The sequence below is a fragment of the Lepidochelys kempii genome, chromosome 1, assembly GCF_965140265.1.
Source record: "Lepidochelys kempii isolate rLepKem1 chromosome 1, rLepKem1.hap2, whole genome shotgun sequence".
Classification (NCBI taxonomy): Eukaryota; Metazoa; Chordata; order Testudines; family Cheloniidae; genus Lepidochelys; species Lepidochelys kempii.
Window position 1 is genome coordinate 159,119,709 of NC_133256.1, and position 21,817 is coordinate 159,141,525.

General features: G+C 41.5%; 1 protein-coding gene across 1 annotated transcript in view; it reads right to left on the reverse strand.

Annotated features, from left to right (window-relative positions):
• Window positions 1-21,817, reverse strand: part of PCP4 (Purkinje cell protein 4) — a 67,099-nt gene that overhangs the window by 28,937 nt on the left and 16,345 nt on the right. The window contains exon 2 of the mRNA XM_073328470.1: window positions 15,193-15,244. Coding sequence (XP_073184571.1) covers window positions 15,193-15,244 — 52 coding nt within the window. The remainder of the gene's footprint in view (window positions 1-15,192; window positions 15,245-21,817) is intronic.

Sequence of the window (21,817 nt, forward strand, 5' to 3'; positions counted from 1 at the left end):
AGATGTGAGAACAGCCTAAGAGTCCTAGTATAAAGGACAAGATTGGCTATACCTAAGATATGCTGGCTGAGGTGAGGAGATACGAAGGAGGAAGACAGTGGGAGACACTGAACATTCAAGTTGGGGGATCAGATCTGATGACTAAAGGAGTAACAGTCATGGGGAGGACATAAATCTGTAAAGACCTGTTTGGTTTGGCACTTGGTTACCTGCATGACTGGCTCTCCTCCTAAATGCTGTCTCAGCAGATAAGTCACCTGGAGTGTTGTTTCTACCATCCCTAGATATGAATGGCTGGTGGCTCAGTATAGGGCCCTCAATTTTGGATCTTGCTTCCCACATTGGTCTGAAAGAGACTGAGTTTGTTGACCATTAGAGCATGGTGTAGGGCCCACCTGTACTCTCAGTGTGCGACTGTTAGGAATGATATATGAAATGTATGGTTAAGTTGACTATGGCAGGGATTTAGATACTTTTTTATGCACACTTAGTTAAGGTGTATTATTGTAACTGATGTCCATGTGCCTATGAATGTTCTTGAGAGGGGTATTTTTGCAATTTTAAGAGGTGGGGCTTGGACATGAGGCCAAGTTCTGTGCTGACTGACACATCATGCATCCCAACTGACATCAGCTGGGCTGTAAAGGGTATAAGGTGGTGCAGAGTTTGACTGCTGGAATCTGTGGATCGGAAGTGGAAAGGAGGAGGAAGGTATGTGTTACTGATTTGGACATCACATTCTGGAAAACACCACTTCTAAGGAGAGGACACTGGTAAAATACAATGATGAAAACAGTTGAGGACATTTGTACTGCACGGTCACTTCCCCCTGCCACTCTACCTATAACCCAGGAAGTTCAATATTAACTAGTTTCAGACACTGCCACCTTACCTAACTCATTACTGGTGCCATGGGCTAAAATACCAGAGATAGCCTCAGTCTGGAAAGGATTTTTTTACATTGATTCAGCAAATGCCTGCCAGACCTTTTTTTACATGAGCAGCATTAGAGAGAAGGTCAAAATAAACAATGCTGTAGTATATAATGCAGTGTGATAGCTCAGTCACTAACCTCCCTTGTGACAAAAGGATATGACAGCTATAGCTAAGCAGATACTACAAAACATATTCCATGAATATTCAATTTGAATATGTAAACAAATTAGCTTCAGAGGTGTTCCCTTCCCTTTTGAGTTCATTTTCCACAAATAACAAGTTTACTTGCAAGACTGCGCCCAGAAATAATAAATGGTGAGTGTGTATTGGAAAATGTTTGTGGGAAGTGAATTTTGAGTTCCTAAACACAAGTATTTACCCCATTAATGCCTACAGGCCCCAGCCAGGGATTCTGGTGCCATTGTGCTCTGCATTGCACACAAGTGAATGCAAACATGATTGATTAGTCTTCTGGACACAGCAATTCTGTAGTTGTCTCTGGTTCTCAAGCTCTCCTGTGTTGTGCAAGATCTCCCTAAGTCCTTGTTTGGACAAAGCTGTTACAGAATGGACTGCTGACTACAGTGCATGAGAATAGCTGGTTGGAGAGTTATGATGGATATCTCCATGCCTATTAATAATTCACACAATGATGAGAAGCACAGCGTGATGACTTCTTTGCATGTGTTGTAAATATGGCATACAAGCATGCATATTTCAGTGAGTTCAAACTGTGTTATTTCAGATGTGAAAGAAGAAATATAGATAAAGACTGAAACAGAGGTGATGAAATGCAAAATAACCCATACCTTGAGTTCATTAAGCAAAACTTCAGTTGTGGCCATGGCACATCGTAACCCTTGGGGACTATGAGATACAGACCACAGTTCCACTAGTATCTCTATGGACACACTCTGAAGCAGAGACCGTACATCAAATGAGTAGGTACTTGAGACAGGAACAGAAAGTTGGAAAGAAGAATGGCATTTGTTAAATGATCACCCTAGCCCCGCAGGATGGGTCAACTCTACCTGCCAAAAGAGTTAATGCAAAACTGTCCAACTTTTCTCTTGACTCAGCAGCTTCAGAAAGCTGTCATAATCGTCACATGAAAATACATACAATTTGCAAAAAGAACAGGAGGACTTGTGGCACCTTAGAGACTAACCAATTTATTTGAGCATGAGCTTTCGTGAGCTACAGCTCACTTCATCAGATCCACGGTACGCATCCGATGAAGTGAGCTGTAGCTCACGAAAGCTCATGCTCAAATAAATTGGTTAGTCTCTAAGGTGCCACAAGGACTCCTTTTCTTTTTGCAAAGACAGACTAACAGGGCTGTTACTCTGAAACCTACATACAATTTGTAATTGTAGTTATGCATAATGTTTGATGGTAGAGTTGACATACGGAGAAAGTAATTTTCAATCACACAGAAATAACAGTTGTGTACCTCATGCGCTTTCAGGAGATAAGGAGGGGCTCTATTAATAGCAAAAAAGGATGTTTCCAAATTTAAAGACAGAGCCCACTGGTTCTGATGCAATTATTCCCCTGCAGAATGTGCTAGGTTGTAAAGAGCTGTTTGTATGGTGGCAGCTTGTAAGTTATGTAAGAAGAATGTAGGATGATGTGAAATTAGGTGAGCAGCGACAAGTGCTGAGATATGGAAAACCTCTTTGTGACATCACAAGACTAGTAAGCACAAGAAGGCCATGCACCTGGAATGGATAGGAAGTAAGTAGTACTTCTTTGGCTACTATTTTCCACTAGAATAGAAAGGACACTTACAAACACACTAGACCAGATTCACCAACGTTGGTAAACAAAATGTAACTTACACCTCCCTGCACTAAACTGGCTCCATGCGCTCAGGTCAGATTCATACCATGAGAGGGCAAGTGGTGATAGCGTTTCTGTCTTCCACCATGGGGGAGCAGCTTTAAGTTATGGCAGGGGTGCCGTAGCAGCTCTGCTAATAGAGACTGCTGAAGGGATACCATGAATCAGTAAATCTCCTGCCAACTGCTCCAATCTCCTGCTCCTTTTTTAGCCAGTGCCTCCCACTGACTGGGCTGTGCCTGGCCCTCTGTACATGTTCCAGTTGAAGCTAGTAGTTTGGGCTGCTTTGAACCTTCCCACTGCTGGGGGTGTATGCATGAGTTTACAACAATTGAAGCTGGTGTAAACCAAAGCTTAATCTGTCTGATGCCTCAGAGAGCACTGCCACAGTCCAGTTAAACATTGCTTTCTTGCTGGTGTCCTCAGTTTATCATCTCTTGTTTCCCTCTTTCTATGGGCAGACTGGGGACCTTGTTCAAACAGTGGCAGATGTGCTGAATAATGAGGACATCAAACATGCTGAATTCACAGGGAGCTGTGTTTAAGATAATATGCTAGTTCAAGTCCTGCAGTGAAGACAGATATAAATTTAGGGCACAAATTTTAAACATGAGTGAATACATTTTTAGGTCCTTAAATTCATATTTAGGCATCTAAACTAATGTGGCCTGGTTTGCGGAGATGCTGAGCGCTACCAACTCTCTCTGAAATCTGTGGGGAGATGCACCTGCTTTCCGTGCCTTTGCAAACCTGGCCATTTTTATTTAGGTGCCTATAGGGTTTAAAGGCTAGCTTTAGGAATCTATATTTGAAAAGTTTCAGAGTAACAGCCGTGTTAGTCTGTATTCGCAAAAAGAAAAGGAGGACTTGTGGCACCTTAGAGACTAACCAATTTATTAGAGCATAAGCTTTCGTGAGCTACAGCTCACTTCATCGGATGCATACTGTGGAAACTGCAGAAGACATTATATACACAGAGACCATGAAACAATACCTCCTCCCACCCCACTCTCCTGTATCAGTAAAACAGAAATGATTTTTTTCAATTTTCTGTGTAAATAGCACAAGCAACCTTGTCTCCTAAGATCATTAATTTATTGTGTCATTTTCCTAATAATAATTTTATTCTTCCCCACTCTTGGATAACAAGCTGACATACTGTAGCTTCTTAATAGCACTATTGTAAATATTGGCCAAAAAGGCTACTGGGGCCTTGTCTAGAGACCACTGAAGTCAATGTGAGTCTTTCCATGGGCTTTGGATCAGGCCATGATGGTATCACAATGGTAAAATGTCAGTCTTCAGCATGACTTGATCATACCTGTAGAAGAACACTAAGCCAGGCCACGGCTATTTACAATTGTCAGGTGAGATAAATGTCTTTAAGGATCTAATTCTGCTGCCACTGAGGTCAGTGTGACTTTTGCCATTGAGCTCCAGCTGGGTGGTATTATTATTTAATATTTCTATTATAGTAGGATTCAGAGGCCCCAAACCAGGTGGGGGGCCCATTGTGTTAACTGCTATACATACACAAGAGGAGGACATGGTGTTATGTGTTATACAGAGAATTGCCATCTTGAAATGTTCTGCAGAGAAATCCTGTCCTGTTTTGCACAGGTAGCCTGGGAGAAGAGGCCTTTTGCTCCACACCCTTCACCGCTGAACCCACAGAGCAGCGTGATAGAGTACTAAAGAGAGCAGCAGAAGGGGAGTCCTGCTAGTACACCATGATCCCACAGGGGTCTAGTCAGGTCCCCAGTTTGTTAGGAATATGATTTGTGCACATGCTCTCCCTCTGCTACGAGCCATCCTACTCTGCACTGTCAAAATAGTTCTTGGAACTAGTCCGCACTGCTCCATTCCATCCCTCCCCAAATCTATACAGCTCACGCCAGTGTTAGGTGCTGGGAGGGGATCTACTGCCTTTTCTGAAGCCCACTTTCTGCTGTTGCTCTTCTTCAAGAACCAAGCAACAGGGCTACCACAAAGCAGGCCCAGATGAGTGAATTTGGGGCTGTAACTATATTGCTCAGATGATAAAGGAGTCTTCCCCCTGGGAGATTGGAACATGAGAAGTGTCAGCTGTGGAAGTCAAAATTAGATGTTGCTACCAAGATAGGGTTGCCATCTAGTGGAGATCAAACAAGAACATACTATCATGAGTATTTACCAAGATGTCCACTACTATAAAAAGGAGTCTTTAACACAGATTTCATTTCATTGTCTGAGTTGTGCGGAGAGAATGCCACACGTGTCTTCAAGGAGAGAGAATGAAAACACAATGGTTCTTATGGTTGTTGTAGAGTTTTGCACAGTTTCCGTTCATTGAAAAATGAGCTCCTTGTGATTGAACATAGAAGCAAAGTCTGTTGTTCCAGTGCCGGAGTGATGTGTTGCACGAGTGTTATACATTTGTACAAAATGAAGTTAATAGGACTGCAACTGTCCCAATAGCTTTGCTTATAAAAAGTTGGTCGGTAGGGATGCATGAGCTTGCAGTAAGAGACCAGACGGGCCTGAAATACCTCCAGACTTAGTATTGTATTTCTATCAGTAGAAAAAAAAGGAAATGGATAGATAGAGGAAGCTGATAGAAACAAAGCTCTCTGCTTTGGTCATAGCTTTCTGGCTGCAAACAACAGGAAAATGAGGCTTTACGCTGGGGATGGGGGTAGTGCTTAAACATTTAAAGGGACAGGACATCACACTTAGTACCTGTGGGTCCAATAAAAATACCTCTAAGAAAATCAAACTTGCGTAGAACTCAAAAAAGGTGTTTGCTAATCAAATAAATTAACCTTCAAAAAGAGCAGCTAGAACCAAACTAAATCTTGTCCCATCACCATGCCACCGCAATCAGTATGTAAAGTATGAAGAATAAGAAAATGAAAGGAAAGCAGAGCAAAGAAATGGGCTTATTTGTCCCACAAAATTCCCTTTCTTTATTGGAAACTGTGATGGGGAGTAAAGAGGTTAATGTGGGCCTGAGAGGCCAGTTATGTTACCTGGCTACCTCTGGAGGGAGAGGCAGGCTTCACTGATCATGAAGCCCAGCAAGACAGTAGTAGGCTGGTTAGTATAAAGCCAGGAAGCTGAGAGGAAAAGAGGGCTGCAGGGAAGGAGTCTGGAGTCACTCTCTGGGAACAGGGAGGTGGTGAGGAGAATTCTAGGTCTGAAGGAAGGGTCAACCAAGAGAAGTTAAGTGGAGGAAGCCCAGGGAAACAGCAGCAAGGAGTGGGCTTATGTAGATCTTGGCTGCCAGTTATAGGGTCCCTGGGCTGCAACTCAATGCAAAGTGGTACAGGATCTGGATTTGGAACAGAAGACTGCCTGAGGTGGCATATGGACAGCTTGTCTGGTGGGACCTTTGTTATCCCAGAAGGAGAGGGGTGGAACTATATAGTGCCCTGACCAGAGGGCCAAGTAACAAAGAGAGCGCGCCCCATGTCACAGAGAGAGAGAAGGGTCACAGACTCAGTGAGAGTAACCAACAAAAGGGGACACCAGATGGGGCACGAGCTAATTCACTGTCCTAGCCACAAGGAGGCACACCTGTTGCATATAAACCTTTCTAAGCAGATGACACATCAGCAAATAGAACAGCAACAACATACATAGTGTTGAATATTTATGCTATGGGCCCAAAATTCATTTCCCACAAACACTGCATGAACAACACTTTATCCGCACCAGTGTCTGCAAACAGGGATCTGAACATGAATCAAAATTCCACTTCTAATTCATCAGAATGCTTGAAAGTAATTATTTCTACAGTTCACCCAGTGCTAGTCTCCAGTAGCTCTTCCTATCCTCTTACCAGTTAGATCATTGGCTGGTGGAGGAAGAAGGGCAACAACCTAAGTTCCCTCTAAGGTGCGCAGCCGTGCAGCCAGCTATAAAGGGCAGTGCAGGCACGCAGCCACAGAGGGCTGGAGAGAAGAGAAGTAGAGGGGTGGGTGAGGAGGGGAGCAAGCTGGGGCATGCAGGGCTGCCATGGGCCTCTCCCCCGGCCCCAGAGCTCCTGCTGCCCGGAAGAAGCACCTCTTCCCCGGAGCTGCTGCCGGCAGAGAGAGGGCTGGGGGGAGTCCTCTGGCCCCAGCCCCAGGGCAGCCTGCCTGCACCCCAAACTCCTCATCCCCGGCCCCACCCCAGAGCCCGCACCCCCAGCCAGAGCCCCCTCCAACACTCCAACCCTCTGCCCCAGCGCTGAGTCACCTCCTGAACCCCTCGGCCCCAACCCCACCACACATCACCTCCATATTAGTGCACATATCAAAATTCATTCCGCACATGCATGGGAAAAAATAGCGGGAACGTTGGCAATGACTGGTGTTTACATGCCACTTTTGGAGCTGTTTTCTTAGCACGACTCCGCAGCTGGGCAGCCTTCGATAAAGAGAAGGGGTTTCTTCCTTTAAAATGGAAAGCATCATGTCGACACTCAGGAGAGCATCAGCAGAGATACTGGGTGGCAGCACCAGCAATGGAAACATGCTTAGGATGTTGACATTTTCCAGACTTCCAGCCGAAATACATTAAGGAGGCTGTATAGCGTGTCTAGGTACATGTACAATATACACACAGCTTCCAAAGGAATAATTCCCATTTGCTTAATTAACTAGGAGTACCTGCAAGACATAGTTCATGGAACAAGATCTAAAGTTGGGGTCCAACTTTCCTTTTCATACATTTGCTGCCTCATGTTTTGTTTAAAATTCCAAACGGGAAATCAGATTGTCCCTGACCCTCATGCAAGTGTGTGGGGTTGAGATGGCACAAAGGACCTTCACTCATCTCCCCAGGAGCCCCTGAACTTTGTTTCATAGACAGGACACTCTTTGTTATCATTACATTACATAAAAAATCTAACTGACACCAAATTTGCTTACATTGTACATAATATATAGTCAATACCACACATAAAAATGTCTCGTTTAACTAAAGATCTTATTTTCCTTTGAACAAACCCTGCAATCCTTATTCAGACAAAATTCCTGTTGAATCAAAGGACAGCAGGATTTGAGTCTCTGAGTCTGTATTAGTTTAGGAGATTGGACAGTTTTATTCATGATGAAACACAAAGAAAACAATCTCAGTTCACAATGTGCTGAAACAGTAAAGAAAAAGACCTCTCCAATAACCTTACCAATAACTAAAATATTTTCTCTGACGTCCTTTTAGTTAACTTGAGGACATGAATGACTTTGCTGTGTGTGCAAACTTGGGCAATGAAACAAAATCTGTGCCTAATGAGTCAACGTGTTAAAAAACCCTAACAAAATATGTATTTCTCTTTCTTCTTTAATTTTTGTTTGACTGCATAGTTTTAGAATATTTGGAACCTAGGGTACTGATTTCATTTCACTATAACTTTATATAAACAACACTGATGGGAAAGTCATCTATCCTTAATAGCAAAGTAAAACAGAAATAACATCTCAGGATGAGTTAATCTCAAGAGGTGCAGAGGTTCACTTCAGAATAACAAAATTGACAGGCATATCCAAACTTATCTGAACAATCCAAATCTCCCAACACTGGGGAAAAATGGGCTTGAAATCTTGTGAAAACAGGCTTGTTCATACCTTTTTTTCAATTCTTTCTTCCTTCAGTTAGTCCACAAAGTGGATGAGGTAATATCTTTTATTGGACCAACTTCTGTTGGTGAAAGAGACACGCTTTTGAGCTTACACAGAGCTGCAGGAACAGTTGCTCTTTTGGTTAGGCAACGAAATTGAAATGAACAATTTATTTGGTAAGTTTGGTCCTTTTCCTGTTCATGAATTATCCACAAGCTGACAGTGGCCCCATTTCTCAGCTGCATTAAAGCAAGGCTTGGTTAAAAAAAATCTTCAAAAGTGTTTATTGATGGATGGTTGGGGTTTTAAATAAGCAAAATTTTTGCTTTCTGCAGAAAATTGAGTTTTCAGCCATAAACTTTCAGGGGGTTGTTTGGTTGGTGGGGTTTTTGTTTGTTTATTTGTTTGTTTTGTTTTATGAAAAGTCAAGTTTTCCACAGGAAAAAAAGAAAAACATTTCGCAACCACCTCTACTTATAGCAGCTTTGTGCTTGTGATGGGGTGTAAATCCCTTTTTGGCACTGAAAGGGGTAAGGAGAGCTGGATATTCAATTAGTGCAGCTGGAGTGGGGACCAGGCCCAATTAAATAGGAGTCTTAGCTGGATGAGGAGCTGGGTGGTTACTATAAAGAGAAGAAGCCCAGAGTAGGAGGGGACTGCAAGAAGAGACAGACAGAATTCTGCAGTCCTGCTTGTAGCACTAGAGAACGGAGAGACTGGTAGGCTGAAAGAAAAGGCCTGGGGAGAGTCTGTAGAGAAAAATCAACATTTTTTAAGATTACCTCCACAACTGAAGGCTAAATTAAGCAGCACAAAAAGACACTTTATTTAGGCCTATACTTCCAACTTAGTTATTCTCATACTGGAAGATATCTGGAAATGAAAAACAAACACAAATACAAGTCTGGTTTTAGAAAATGAAAAGAAAAAGAGATTTTGTTGTTGCAAACTGCCTCCCGAGATCCCCGAAACTATTATGTTGTAAACTTCCTGATCAACCCCTGCAGTCTGAAGTAGAAAGCCAAGAACTGCATCTCAGTTCAGCAAGCATGAATCTGTTCTTGTGTCATGATTAAGTCAGGAAAACTATTAGTGCAGTACCACTGAAATTTTACCTGTAGTAGTAGCTGATGATATTTCCAGAGAAACTTTGCTTGAAACCAGCACAGCTGAAGACCCTGAAGATAAGCCACAAACCAACTAAGCAAAAGATCCCACAGATGATCTTAAAACAAAAACCCAAAGACCCTGTAGGTGATCAGGTCAAAGCAATCTTCCTGATGAAACAGGATAAAAGTCTGATAAAAGTCACGTTCAAGAATCAGTTTTATCAACTGAGCAACTGTGTATGCTGATATGGACTGGTCCTTGACGCCCCACTAACAGTGATATGCCAAATGAACAGTTTAATTTTTTTTCCTACAACCCACCATTTTCATTTTCATTTTACAGAATGAAAAATGCAATGCATGAAGATTTGCATATCAAGTGGCTAGCATGATTAAACATGGATCAAGGCTTAAAAACTGTGGTCTTTATTTTTCCAGAAAACCATGTTCAACTTGTTTAAAAATGATTGTAAATGCTGGAGTGAACAGAATTTCTTATTTCAGATTCTGCATACTGTCCCTGTGTCGAGTGTTCGAGGATCCAGAAACTCAAAAATCAACTTAGATAACAGGTTTTAACTATTGGAAGAATACACTAAAGTTAATGTCTGTTCATGGAGGACCAGGCAACATACTCAGTCACCTGTGATAGCTCTACAGCTCATGAAGGGTCATAGTATCAATGCATGTTTTGATAAAGAAGCATATGAAAATATCAGGAAATGGTATGTACTAAAAATATTGCTTGACACAATCAAAGCTTTAGCTATTTTGGGTCTCCCCTTCCACAGCCACAGTGAAGTGCTGGAGCGTAATAATTGTGGTGTTTACTCCCCAGATGTAATACAACTTTTTTCCCAACATATTAGTGACGCCAAGAGAATCAAATACTTGAACACAACAATTACTGATGAACTTAACTCTTTTAACATCAAAAGCCAGGAGGCACATACTTAATAGCTGCAAATCAGCTGTTTTTCACTGTCATTGTAGATGCAACCCTGGATATTAGCTATGTTGATCAAATGGCCATTTAGCTTCACTTTGTTAGTATTGTTTATATCGAAGGAAAAAAGTAGATATAAAAGAGCATTTTCTAAGCTTTGGGGCAGTAAGCGAGACAGACACTGCATCCTTGTTTGACTAGTTAAGTAATGTTTTATTCTGGAAGTATGGATTAGACTCCAAATACCTGGCTGGACAGGGTTACGATGGGGCCAGTACAATGAACCGGAGCTTGTGGAGGATTCCAAACAAAAATGAGAGAGTTTCTTTCAGGAAAGGGAGACAAAGTGTATGCAACATACCAGGCCCAGCTCTAGGTTTTTTGCTGCCCCAAGCTACGAGAGTGCAACTGCCCAAGGAAGAAGAAAAAAAAAAGGGTGGCCGGAATGCTGCGCCTTGAAATGTGCCACCCCCAGCCTGTGCTTGGTTTGCTGGTGCCTAGAGCCAGCCCTGCAACATACATCCATTGCCCACCACATCACTTTAACCTAGTTTTGGTGCGTACTGATGAAGATAAGGCTAGTTTGGACTGGAAGGTTGTCTTTTCAACTTTGCAGGAAATATATAAATATTTTGCAAAATCTTCCTGTCAGTGGGAAAAACTAATGCTTAAATCTAAAAATAATTTTTATCTTCAAATTCTTGCTCAAGAGAGCAGTTTTTCAAAGAGAAGAGGAACTTGATGATTCATTTTAGACCCTTGAAGAACTTGACAGCATTGATGCAGCAGATGAAATTGAACAGGCTTCTGAAGAATGAAGGAGACTGTGATGGGGTGTATTCCCCACACTGGCCCTAAGAGGGTAAATCAGGCTAGGTAGGCCTAATTAAACAGCAAGTAGGGGAGAGATGTAGGCTACAAGAAGGCCACTAATTAGAAGCAGAGTCAACTGGGCAGGAACAGGAGGGCCTGTATAAAGCCCAGGAGCTGCAAGTAGCAAAGGGGGGGAGCTGCAGGGAAGGAGTCTGCAGTCATTCCCTGAGTGGAGGGAGAGTGGGCTGTGTGACAGTCTAGATCATTACGTTCACCACTTTTACAAGACCATGATACATTTTGTACTAAGTATACCTTGTGAGGTATCATTTGAAAAGTCATAACATGCTCAACATTATTGTCCTGCTAAAATGTGTATCAACACTGTATGTGAAGTTATAAGATTCCATTATGTATCATTGCTGTGACATGCTCCAAGTTTAAGAAAAGTAGGCCCAAACCAGTTTCATAGAAACAAATCACAGACTGACACCAAGCCAGGTGTTAAAAGACTGTCATTTGCTTATGCGGCCATTCTCTGATGGGGGAAGGTGTGAATAAGAAATCTACATACCATCACAAGGATGGTTCAGACATCATGTCCACAAGAGACTGTTTGACGCCTGCACCGCAAACTGGAGGTAATCCTCAAAGAAGGGAGAGTGGTATAAGAATGAGAGACAGTAGCCTCCAATTCACCTTGCTCTCCCCTCATCTCTACTCATGGCAGCCACAATGCTTGAAAGACAAAGAAACTGGCTCTAAGGCTTTTCAGCCAGTACAGACTGCTGTAAAACATATGGTGAAACAAGGCCTTTTTGCTTTCAAGTTCACTTAGCTTGTCAAGTTAGGTATTAGCTTGCATTTTACTCTTTTATTTCTTTTGTAACCAGTCCTGACTTTTATGCATCATTACTTGTAATCACTTAAAATCTTTCTGTAGTTAATAAACTTATTGTTTTATCTTAACCAGTGTGGGGGAAACTCCATTTGGGGTAACAAGGCTGGTGCATTGATGAAATGACAGGCTTTATGTGAGCTTGCATTGTTCAGTTGTGTGCTGGGCAGTACAAGACACACATTTCTTGGGGACAAGACTGGCACTGGGATTTTGCTGGTCTCACCCTGTAGGTAATGCTGGCAAAACATTCATGTAACATATCTGGGAGTGATTTTGCATGCTAGAGGATGTGTATTAACTGGCCAAGAGTGGCTGTTCACCAGTAAAGCAGTGTAAAACGCATCCAAGGTTGGAGAACTGAGAAGACATAGCTATTCCGCAGTCCAGATTGTACCCTAGGTAATGTCACACTGGCAAACCCAAAAAGGGTGAGGAGCCAGTTGTGTAGGAAGAAACCAGGGAAACAGCAGCAAGGGCTAAGACAGTACCGGCCTTGGCTTCATATTATAGGGTCCCGGGGCTGGAACCCAGTGGAGAGGGTGAGTCTGGGTTCTCCTACCAGCCACTCGGTAGTGGCACAGGGCGTTGAACTGGACAGCATGTCAGCTGGACAGCAGGTCTGGAAGGACTGCAATTTCCCCAGAAGGGGAGGAAATTAGTGACCTAGCCGGAGAGCCAAGCCACAAACCGGAAGCTGCTGCTCTGAGAGTGCAGACAGAGAGAAGAAGATGGATATAGAGATTGCTGAGGAGAGCACAGCACTTGGCAGAGCTAATCCCCAGGACAGCCAGGAGGAGGCACCACGAGGGTTGAGGGAACCCCGTCACAGAGACCTTTACATCTAAAAGGCACTCTGCAAGACTGAATGGGCAGCTCAAATGAAAGCCACTGAGGTAATGATAGTAAATTTTCAGAGTACAACTGAATGCCGAGAAGATGAAATTGTCACTGAACACAGGAGTAATGAGAACATATATGGAGCAAATGCAACTTGTCCTTCATGGATTGGCTGTTCTATCTCAATCAGTTTTGGTGGCATAGGATCTTAGTTATCAAGGCTGCAGCCTCTGGAATCCTTCAGTCAAAGAAAATTGACAAGTTCCATGTCCTCTGGACATTTGAAAGCACAGTGAATGAGCTCAGAAAACGCAAATCTGAAGGAAATTATAAAAGAATCTCAGAACAGGTGGGAAACAATGTGTTTTGAAAATGCAAAATATTCAAGCCACAGGAAGAGACATGTATATCTCATAGACGATGAATTTGTGCACAATTCTGTTAGAAGCAAAGGAAATAGTCTGAGGTCTTAAATAATATGATCAGGGAACTAAAATCTTGATGTTGGTGAATTTGACAGCTACTCCATTTGGTTTCCTCCGTCCCCGACAACTTCAAAATATAACTTTAGAGGAGTTAAAGGAGGAAGTCCTTAAACTCATGGGAAAACTAATTTTTCTTTAGACTTGGTTCATGAGATTATGAATTATTTTACAAAGGAAATGGGAGTTCAGTTTGTCACTTGGAGTCCAGAGCTACTTGAATATCATAGTGTCAAATTCTCTTGATGATGTTTTACCAGTAATGGAAATGTTGCATTGACTCTCTCATTACACCAGCTGGAGTGGTCAGTATTGAACATGCAATGAGCACAATAAGACATGTCAAAAACTACATGCGTTCAACACTATCACAGACATGGCTTATTGACCTTGTTCTCCTTGCAATTGAGAAAGACGAGACACAAGGTTGGAGCTGGACAGCATTATAGTACAATTTGCCAAGGAAAAGCATTGCCAGGGTGCAAGGTTCCAGTAACTGGAAATACATAAGCCAGCACAAGTTGGGTGAGATACCACTTTTGTTCAGGTCTGTGATTTGTTTTATGGGTTTTTTTTGAACTGTTTATGTTTAAAAAAGCCTAAAGTGATGTGGCAAGGTGGGTGAGATAATAGCTTTTATTGAACCAACTTCTGTTGGTGAGAGAGGCAAGCTTTCAAAACTACACACAGCTCATCTTCAGGTCATGTGACATGATGTCACGTAACCATTGGGCCACATGCTGCATATTTGCTGACCAGGCTCTGTCCCTTAAATCTGCCTCTGGAAGAAGCCCATACAGATATCAGGGGGTGTGTCTGAATAGACCTTGCCTGCTCACTACTGAGTCTCTGGGTTGGAACCCAGAGGAAAGAGGGCCTAGGCTCACCTGCCAGTCACACAGGAAAGTGGCATGGAGCCCCTTGATACAAGGGGATAAGGACTTTTGAAAGCCCTGAGACAACAGGGTATAAGAAACATGGAGACCAGAGAGGACCTAAAGACCTGATGTAAAAACACTGGATTTTTGTTTCTTGGACTCTGTTATCCTGGGAAAGGTGGGACTATAAGTGACTTGCCATGAGACCTGAGTCACAAGAAAAGGAAGACCGCCACAGGGCTGGACTGGCTGTCGGCAGGGAGTGACAGATGAGGAAAGCTTACTATGCAATGCCCTGCTACAAGGGGGCAAGCCATCAGTGAGTCAACTCTTGTACAGCAGCATTCAAATAGCAAGAACCCAACCCTTCTTGCCTCCTCTTCAGTGTCCAGCTCCCCAGAGGGGCATGAGAACCCGCAATTACATGCTCCCCAAAATAAAGTCACATAAAGACTATTGTTGATATGAGCAGCCCTGGCACAGCTGGCTTGTCTTTACCCACCTTGCTCAGACATATAGCAGACACTGATGACCCAGTCCATAATATTGAATTACCACTAATTTCCTTGTCCATGATGCCAAATATTTTGGTACTTGATTCTGTTTTCACTTGTACCAGTTTATACCCATATAACCCATTGACTTCAGTAGAGTTACTCCTGTTTGACACTATTGTAAGTTCAAAATCAGGGCTCTGGTGCTCACACTGAAATGCTAAAAACATAAATATGAAGACAGCAATGACAAGTTTTCAAAGTGATGCAAAGGGAAAGGCTGATGTATGTCAATATTGTAAATGAAACATTTTGATACAAGAAAACAACTTGGCTTGATATTCTCCAAAATGAAATAAAATCTAGGCTTACCATTCTCACCAGATGTCTTGTCTTTTCCATTTGTTGCTCCAGTACCTTGTCTCTGAGAGAGAAATAAAAAAGATATTATATGAATTCCCTGGGTTTGCAGTCTTCCATTTGAATTGCTATTAAAGCCTGGTTCCTCTTGAGTGCCTTACATTTGTGAAGTCATTCACCCCAGTACAAAGTGGATTTGAAATGCTACAAAAAAAAATTGGAAAACATCCAGCGGAGGGCAACAAAAATGATTAGGGGTCTGGAACATATGACTTATGAGGAGAGGCTGAGGGAACTGGGATTGTTTAGTCTGCGGAAGAGAAGAATGAGGGGGGATTTGATAGCTGCTTTCAACTACCTGAAAGGGGGTTCCAAAGGGGATGGATCTAGACTGTTCTCAGTGGTAGCAGATGACAGAACAAGGAGTAATAGTCTCAAGTTGCAGTGGGGGAGGTTTAGGTTGGATATTAGGAAAAACTTTTTCACTAGGAGGATGGTGAAACACTGGAATGCGTTACCTAGGGAGGTGGTGGAATCTCCTTCCTTAGAAGTTTTTAAGGTCAGGCTTGACAAAGCCCTGGCTGGGATGATTTAGTTGAGGATTGGTCCTGCTTTGAGCAGGGGGTTGGACTAGATGACCTCCTGAGGTCCCTTCCAACCCTGATATTCTATGATTCTATGAAAATCAGATGGGTGTGTTTTACACCAGCTGTGCAGAAAGGCAAATCACCACACAAGGTCCAAGGGAGTGGAGAATAAGGACCTATGTTTGGAGGGACGACTCCCCTATCCCTCCTGGTTTAATCCCCTATGGAGACGGAACATTTCCCTCTGGTTTAAATTCAGTCAAAAGTAGCAGAGACTATGAGAGTCTAGTGACCATGTGTGAAAGTCATTTCAAAATGCATTTGATAGCTTTGCCTTCTATGCCATATGCATACTTTGAGCTGAAGGAAGTATATTGTCTTCCAGCTAATGGCAGTGGATTCAGGAGGAAAGGGAAAAATCAATCTTACCTTAACAGGGGCATTGAAACTCTTGTAAACAAGCAGTAGGCACTGCCATCAACCCCCCTGCAAAGTATTCGGCCTTAATTTAGTCCAGTCAAAGTGGTCCTATCTTTTAAAAAAAATGTGCACCATGCTGGTATTATTATTAACTCTCGGAGTCTTTGTGTTCTTCTACACTCTTTAATGATGCCAGCATGGTGTGCAACACAAGGGATAGCTTTTTAATAACATGATCAAAGTATGGAAGAACACAGAGCTGGAAGTAGTTATTGTAGATATTGTCACAAATTAGTAGAACACAGCCCTGGGAGAGTAATAGCACAAATTCTCCCTGTACACAGCAGAATCAATAAAATCAACAAAATAAATGAATCACAAATTATGTTGGAGATCACAACACTGTCTTTTCATATCTACACAAGCCCTGAACCGTAGCCCATATTTTAAGAGACAAAAGCAAAGTCTTCTATTCAACATGTCACTTTTGGCCAGTTTTACTATTTATGACTTCTGGAATTTCCCCAGGATTTTCTAAGGCAAACACCAGTTATCATCAGAGGATAGAGGCATTACATAAGATATTCACGATAAAATGAATATAAGTGCAAAACCATAATGATTATACAGTAAAATAGGATAAACAGTTTTGTTGCTAGCATGCGTAGGAGGAAACATAGTTTATGAATGCTTGGGGCCATATTAATTTTTAACTCAGTGGTTCTGCAGAATATGAAAGGCACATTATTAAATGTGTCTCCAAAATCAATGTCACTACTCATTTGTCTGAAGAGGAGGGAAAAGGGCTACAGAATATGCCAAATATTATAAGATAGGAACAGGTTTACTTTTCTGCCACTGATATTTTTTACAGAATTCTCAGTGCAGTACACAAAATATCTAGTTAATGTGGCATTTAAAACAGTGCTAATTTAATCCCCTATATGTAGAAAATAGGGTCAGAAGTGAATTTTCAGGCAGGAGTGGGGTTTTTTTGAGACTTAAATTAGAACTATAACATGAACCTTTTCAATTTATTCTTCAGCTCTAAAAAGCTTCAAGGCTTTAATTTTGCCTCTGATCTTAAATTCTTTTCCTATCTTGTATTTTACTAACCTTTGCTATTATACTGTACCACTTGGCATTGCTATGGTTAGGGATTGTGGTCAGGTGTTAATAAACACGTGGGGGGAAAGGCTTTTTTTAATCACTGGGGCATAGAAATTTCCTTTGAGCTGAAATTTGGCTGATTGAAGTCTCAGCCTGAAAACCATTTTTTTAATATTTTGTAAAAGTATTTCCCCTTATTTGAGTTTAATATATATTTAACAAATTAAAGGTATTACTTTCTGTCCGGTTTGGGGTACCACACTTTAAGAAAGATGTGAACATATTGGAGAGAGTCCAGAGAAGAGCAATAAAAATGAAAATAGGTTTAGAAAAAAACCTCACCTATGCGGAAAGGTTAAAAGAAACTGACTGGGACCTGCTAACAGTTTTCAAACTTTTTAAGGGCTGTTATAAAGAAGACGGGGATCAATTATTCTCCAAGGCCGCTGGATGTAGGACAAGAAGTAATGGGCTTATTCTGCAGCAAAGGAAATGTAGGTTAGCTATTAGGAAAACTTTCTAATTATAAGGGTAGTTAAGCTGTGGAAAAGGCTTCCAAGGAAGGTTGTGGAATCCCCCACTGTGGAGGATTTTAAGAACAGGATGGACAAAAACATGTCAGTGATGGTGTAGGTTTACTGGTCCTGCACCAGTGCAGAGGGCTGGACTAGATAACCTCTTAAGGTTCTGTCCAGCCCTACATTTCTATGATTTTACAGTGCATTACAAGAGAAATCCAGTTTTTAAGCCTTGTTTACAGTATTTCCATTTGGGTACTCCAGTTGGTACCTAGGCACCTAAAATATGTATTTGGGTACTTAACTGCAGAACTGGGACCTATCTGAGGCACACAGGTTTGAAAATGGGACCCCATATGTGAGCTTGTTGGGTTTTTTGGTTTGTTTAACTGATTATTGGATTCGTAGACAGGCATACTGTTATGCAATTAGACAAAGGAAGAGGGCATGCAGCTTCAAAGAAAGAGCTGCCAGTGGGGGGAAAAAGGGAAGGGAAGAAAGGCAGAAGTGAAGGACAGGAAGTGTTCAGTGGGTAAAGAACAGGTCAAGTGGAAGCGTGATACAGGCATTTATAGTGTATAATTGGCCATTCATCCCTGTCAACATCTTCCAAATTTTGAGATTTTGGTGATTTTATTTGTCCAAAATTCTATTTTTGATGAGAAACTCTGAAAAAAAAATGGATTGAAAATGCTTGTGTGTTTTGACCAACTATAGAACTGGTCAAAATTTGTGAACATTAAACATAAAATAGTTGGAATTTCACAATTTTTTAAAACAGTTTTTGGATGTGTGTAAACTGCTGTGATTTTTAAAGGGTAGGAAGAGAAAATAAACTGTTCTTGTTTTCAAAATTAAAATCAGAAACAATGGGAGTAGATTTGATTGCACTGAGGACAAAAAACAGTCATTTTTCATTGGCACTTAGTAAAGAGGAAATATGTTATAAGAATGTTGTAAGTAGGTGCAGCGAAATTTGTCCATGTGCACAGAGGCAGAGCAAAGTTTATGCACCACATAGGTCTCGTCTAAACCCTATTTCACTGCTAGATTACAAGCTTCACTAGCAGCAAAGAAGTTATACACAAATAATATAGGCTATGCCTTCAGTGCAAAAAAAAAAAAGCTAACTCATGTTAGCTAACCCTTGTTAGCTAACATAGGTTAAAATATTTGTGAATACATAGCAGCTCAGCTCTTAACTGCTCAGATTAGCAGCTATAGGAGCCTATGGTTGAAACTGAGCTGCACACTCATTTAAAAGCCGAGTTGCCATGTCTTCAGTGCTATCTTAACCCTTGTTAGCAGAACTGAGAGCGAGAGAATGCATGCTGATGTGATGTGGCATAATGGCAATAGCCTCATGAGTTTGGAATGTCATTATTCATAGTGGTCAAAACCATGAGAGAGTTATATAGGTCGTGCCAAATTGGTACCCATAAAGCCTTTATACCACACCATTATGTATTCCGTATCAACCTCATATTTTACAGAAAAACTATTGCACAAATGTCTTCTGTCTATTTACTATTTTTCATCTCTCTGCCTGTAAAATCAGTTGCCTTGGTTACCTAGTGTCCAACTGCACAGACCCGAGAGGAAGAGACAATATATAACTCATACATTTTTAAAACTTCTAAAAATTGTATAAAAATAGCTTTTCCATGCATAAAAATGTTACTCCTTTAAAGTCTAATATCTGTGGACCTTCCATGGCTTCCAAGCAAGGAAAGCTTGGGATTTCCCATTTCTACTCCTGAACGGTCATGAGATACCAGACCTTAAACTTTCCCCTTGTCTGTCCAGGACTAAGTATTTCTTGTTCAGCTCCTCAGACAAAAGTAATTTTGGAGGGAAATTTTTACATTTAAGTGGCAAATGAAGTATTTCTCTTGCAAGCTGATTTGTAAACATTGGTGACTTTTTGAAGCTGCTCAGAAGTTTGGAATGTTAGAATAAGCCTTGGTGAAGGTGGATTAGGAATTGGGCAGGTAAAATCAAAGTACATGATAAATGCAATTTAGCACATGACTATTGCTACTATATGCTACAGTATAAATTTAATATAGTGCTTTTTTAAAATCTTGTAATCAAAATGCCCCATATTCTATCACATTGTCTTTAATTTGTACAATGTATTTATGGTAAAGTATAAGAGAGAAGTCTGAAATAAAAACCCAGATCTGACTACCCTGACCCAAAAATCAGGATCCAGATCTTCAGCATGACCTCCTTCTCTGTTACATATATAATCTATACACACACATTCCTGCACTCCCTGACTCTGGAAAGTTTTCAAATACTCTAAATTTTTCTGAAATTTTTCTGGAGAAAATATTGCATCTTATTGGTAGATCAAAATCCTTTCAAGTGCCATTTTAAAATGACTCTATTGAACTCAATGGGAGTTTAGCCATTGATTTTAGTGGAGTCAGCATTTCACCCATGGCTTATAAGTCCAGAGAACACAAGTATATTGTTGGAATAGTAGCCATTGGACTCAAACAGCCAGCAGACAGGAAAAACAGAAATACCTAATATACAACTAAGGAGAGATAGAACCAAGCAATTATGAGTTGGAGCCAGCAGATACATCCTGGAGAATTTAGGGTGTCAAATACATTTGTGTATGAAAATTGGAAGATTAAATTTTTCCTGAATGCAGGGTTCTTGTTTTCTATGTTTGGCCATGCTAGCCTACGTTCAGAAGTTTACCTGTAATTGTAGCAGTCAGTACTTCCTTATGTAGGTAGAAAGTTTGTTAATTTTTTCTTCTACTTACCAGATCTTTGTCTTTTCCAAGGATTATTAGAAGGTCATAATGATGTACACTATCTTCCCCCACAAAAAAAAATCTTTTAAGAAGGGGAACACTGATGCTGGTGCCCCAGCTACAGACAGAAGGACCTTCTGCTTAATGAAGATAGTAAGGAACACCTGACTTTTAAAAGATGATGCTAGAATTTATTTTAATACACCTGCTTCTGGACCATGTACTAGAGAGGATGAGGCAGAACTGGGAGACAGAGAGCCATTACTGGCTGCTAGCTGATAACACACACCTATGTGCTTTCTCTGCTTTCTCCTCTGAAAACCCCTTGCTGAAAAAAACATGGGTGTTGCCTCCCCAAAACCTGGCTGCCATGTGGCCAGCTGGCATATACAAAATTAAATCCCTCCAAGCCAAATCAGCTCATCTGTATGTCTGGCAAATCAGCTCATCTGCAGAACATGTATTATGTTACTATTTTAGGATTAGCTGGAGGTCAGGGATCCTTTAGAGAATCTCTAACATAGTTAAGAAACCTTTCTTCTTCTCGTTGCTCTACTTTCACCTCCTCTTCATGTTTCTCTGCTTGTTTCCATGCTAGGGAAGTGGTGCTGAATATTAATGAGACAAAATTGTCTGTCCCCATCCATCTTTTGGGGATAATTTTATCAAATGCAGGACCCCCCCCAGCCAACACTGGATATAAATACAAGGTGAGTCAAGCTATCCAATTATTGATGTCTTACATATGGATGTAAAAAATGTCATAGGCAATGGTGCCTGAGCACCTTACAGCAAGAGAAATACTTGAATATGCAGCTACTTGGGTAGACAGATGTGTCTGAGCTGTATTCAGCACAACCCAGGGGGAGGGGGCATATGCCACCGTATGCCACCTTTGTAGCTCCTAGATTCTGGGACTAACCAGAAATGACTCCAGTCTCTGACACAGGATGGAGAGGCGCAAAGGCTGTTCTAACTTAAACCTGGCTGATCACTGCTCCACGATCTCCTTTGTCCTGGCAATGGCCCCTATGTCAGCTATGTATGCCAGCTTGTCACCATCTCCTGACACACTGGGAATTCACAAGTAATCAGTGGAGCCGATTTGCTGCCCGTTTTGTGCTATTAGAACAGTGTAAAATAGCACACCAGAATCTGGCCCTCAGTAACAGCATCTATCTGTCAAAATAAAAATGAGCTTTGGACATTTTGGCAGTTCCTCTCAGTAT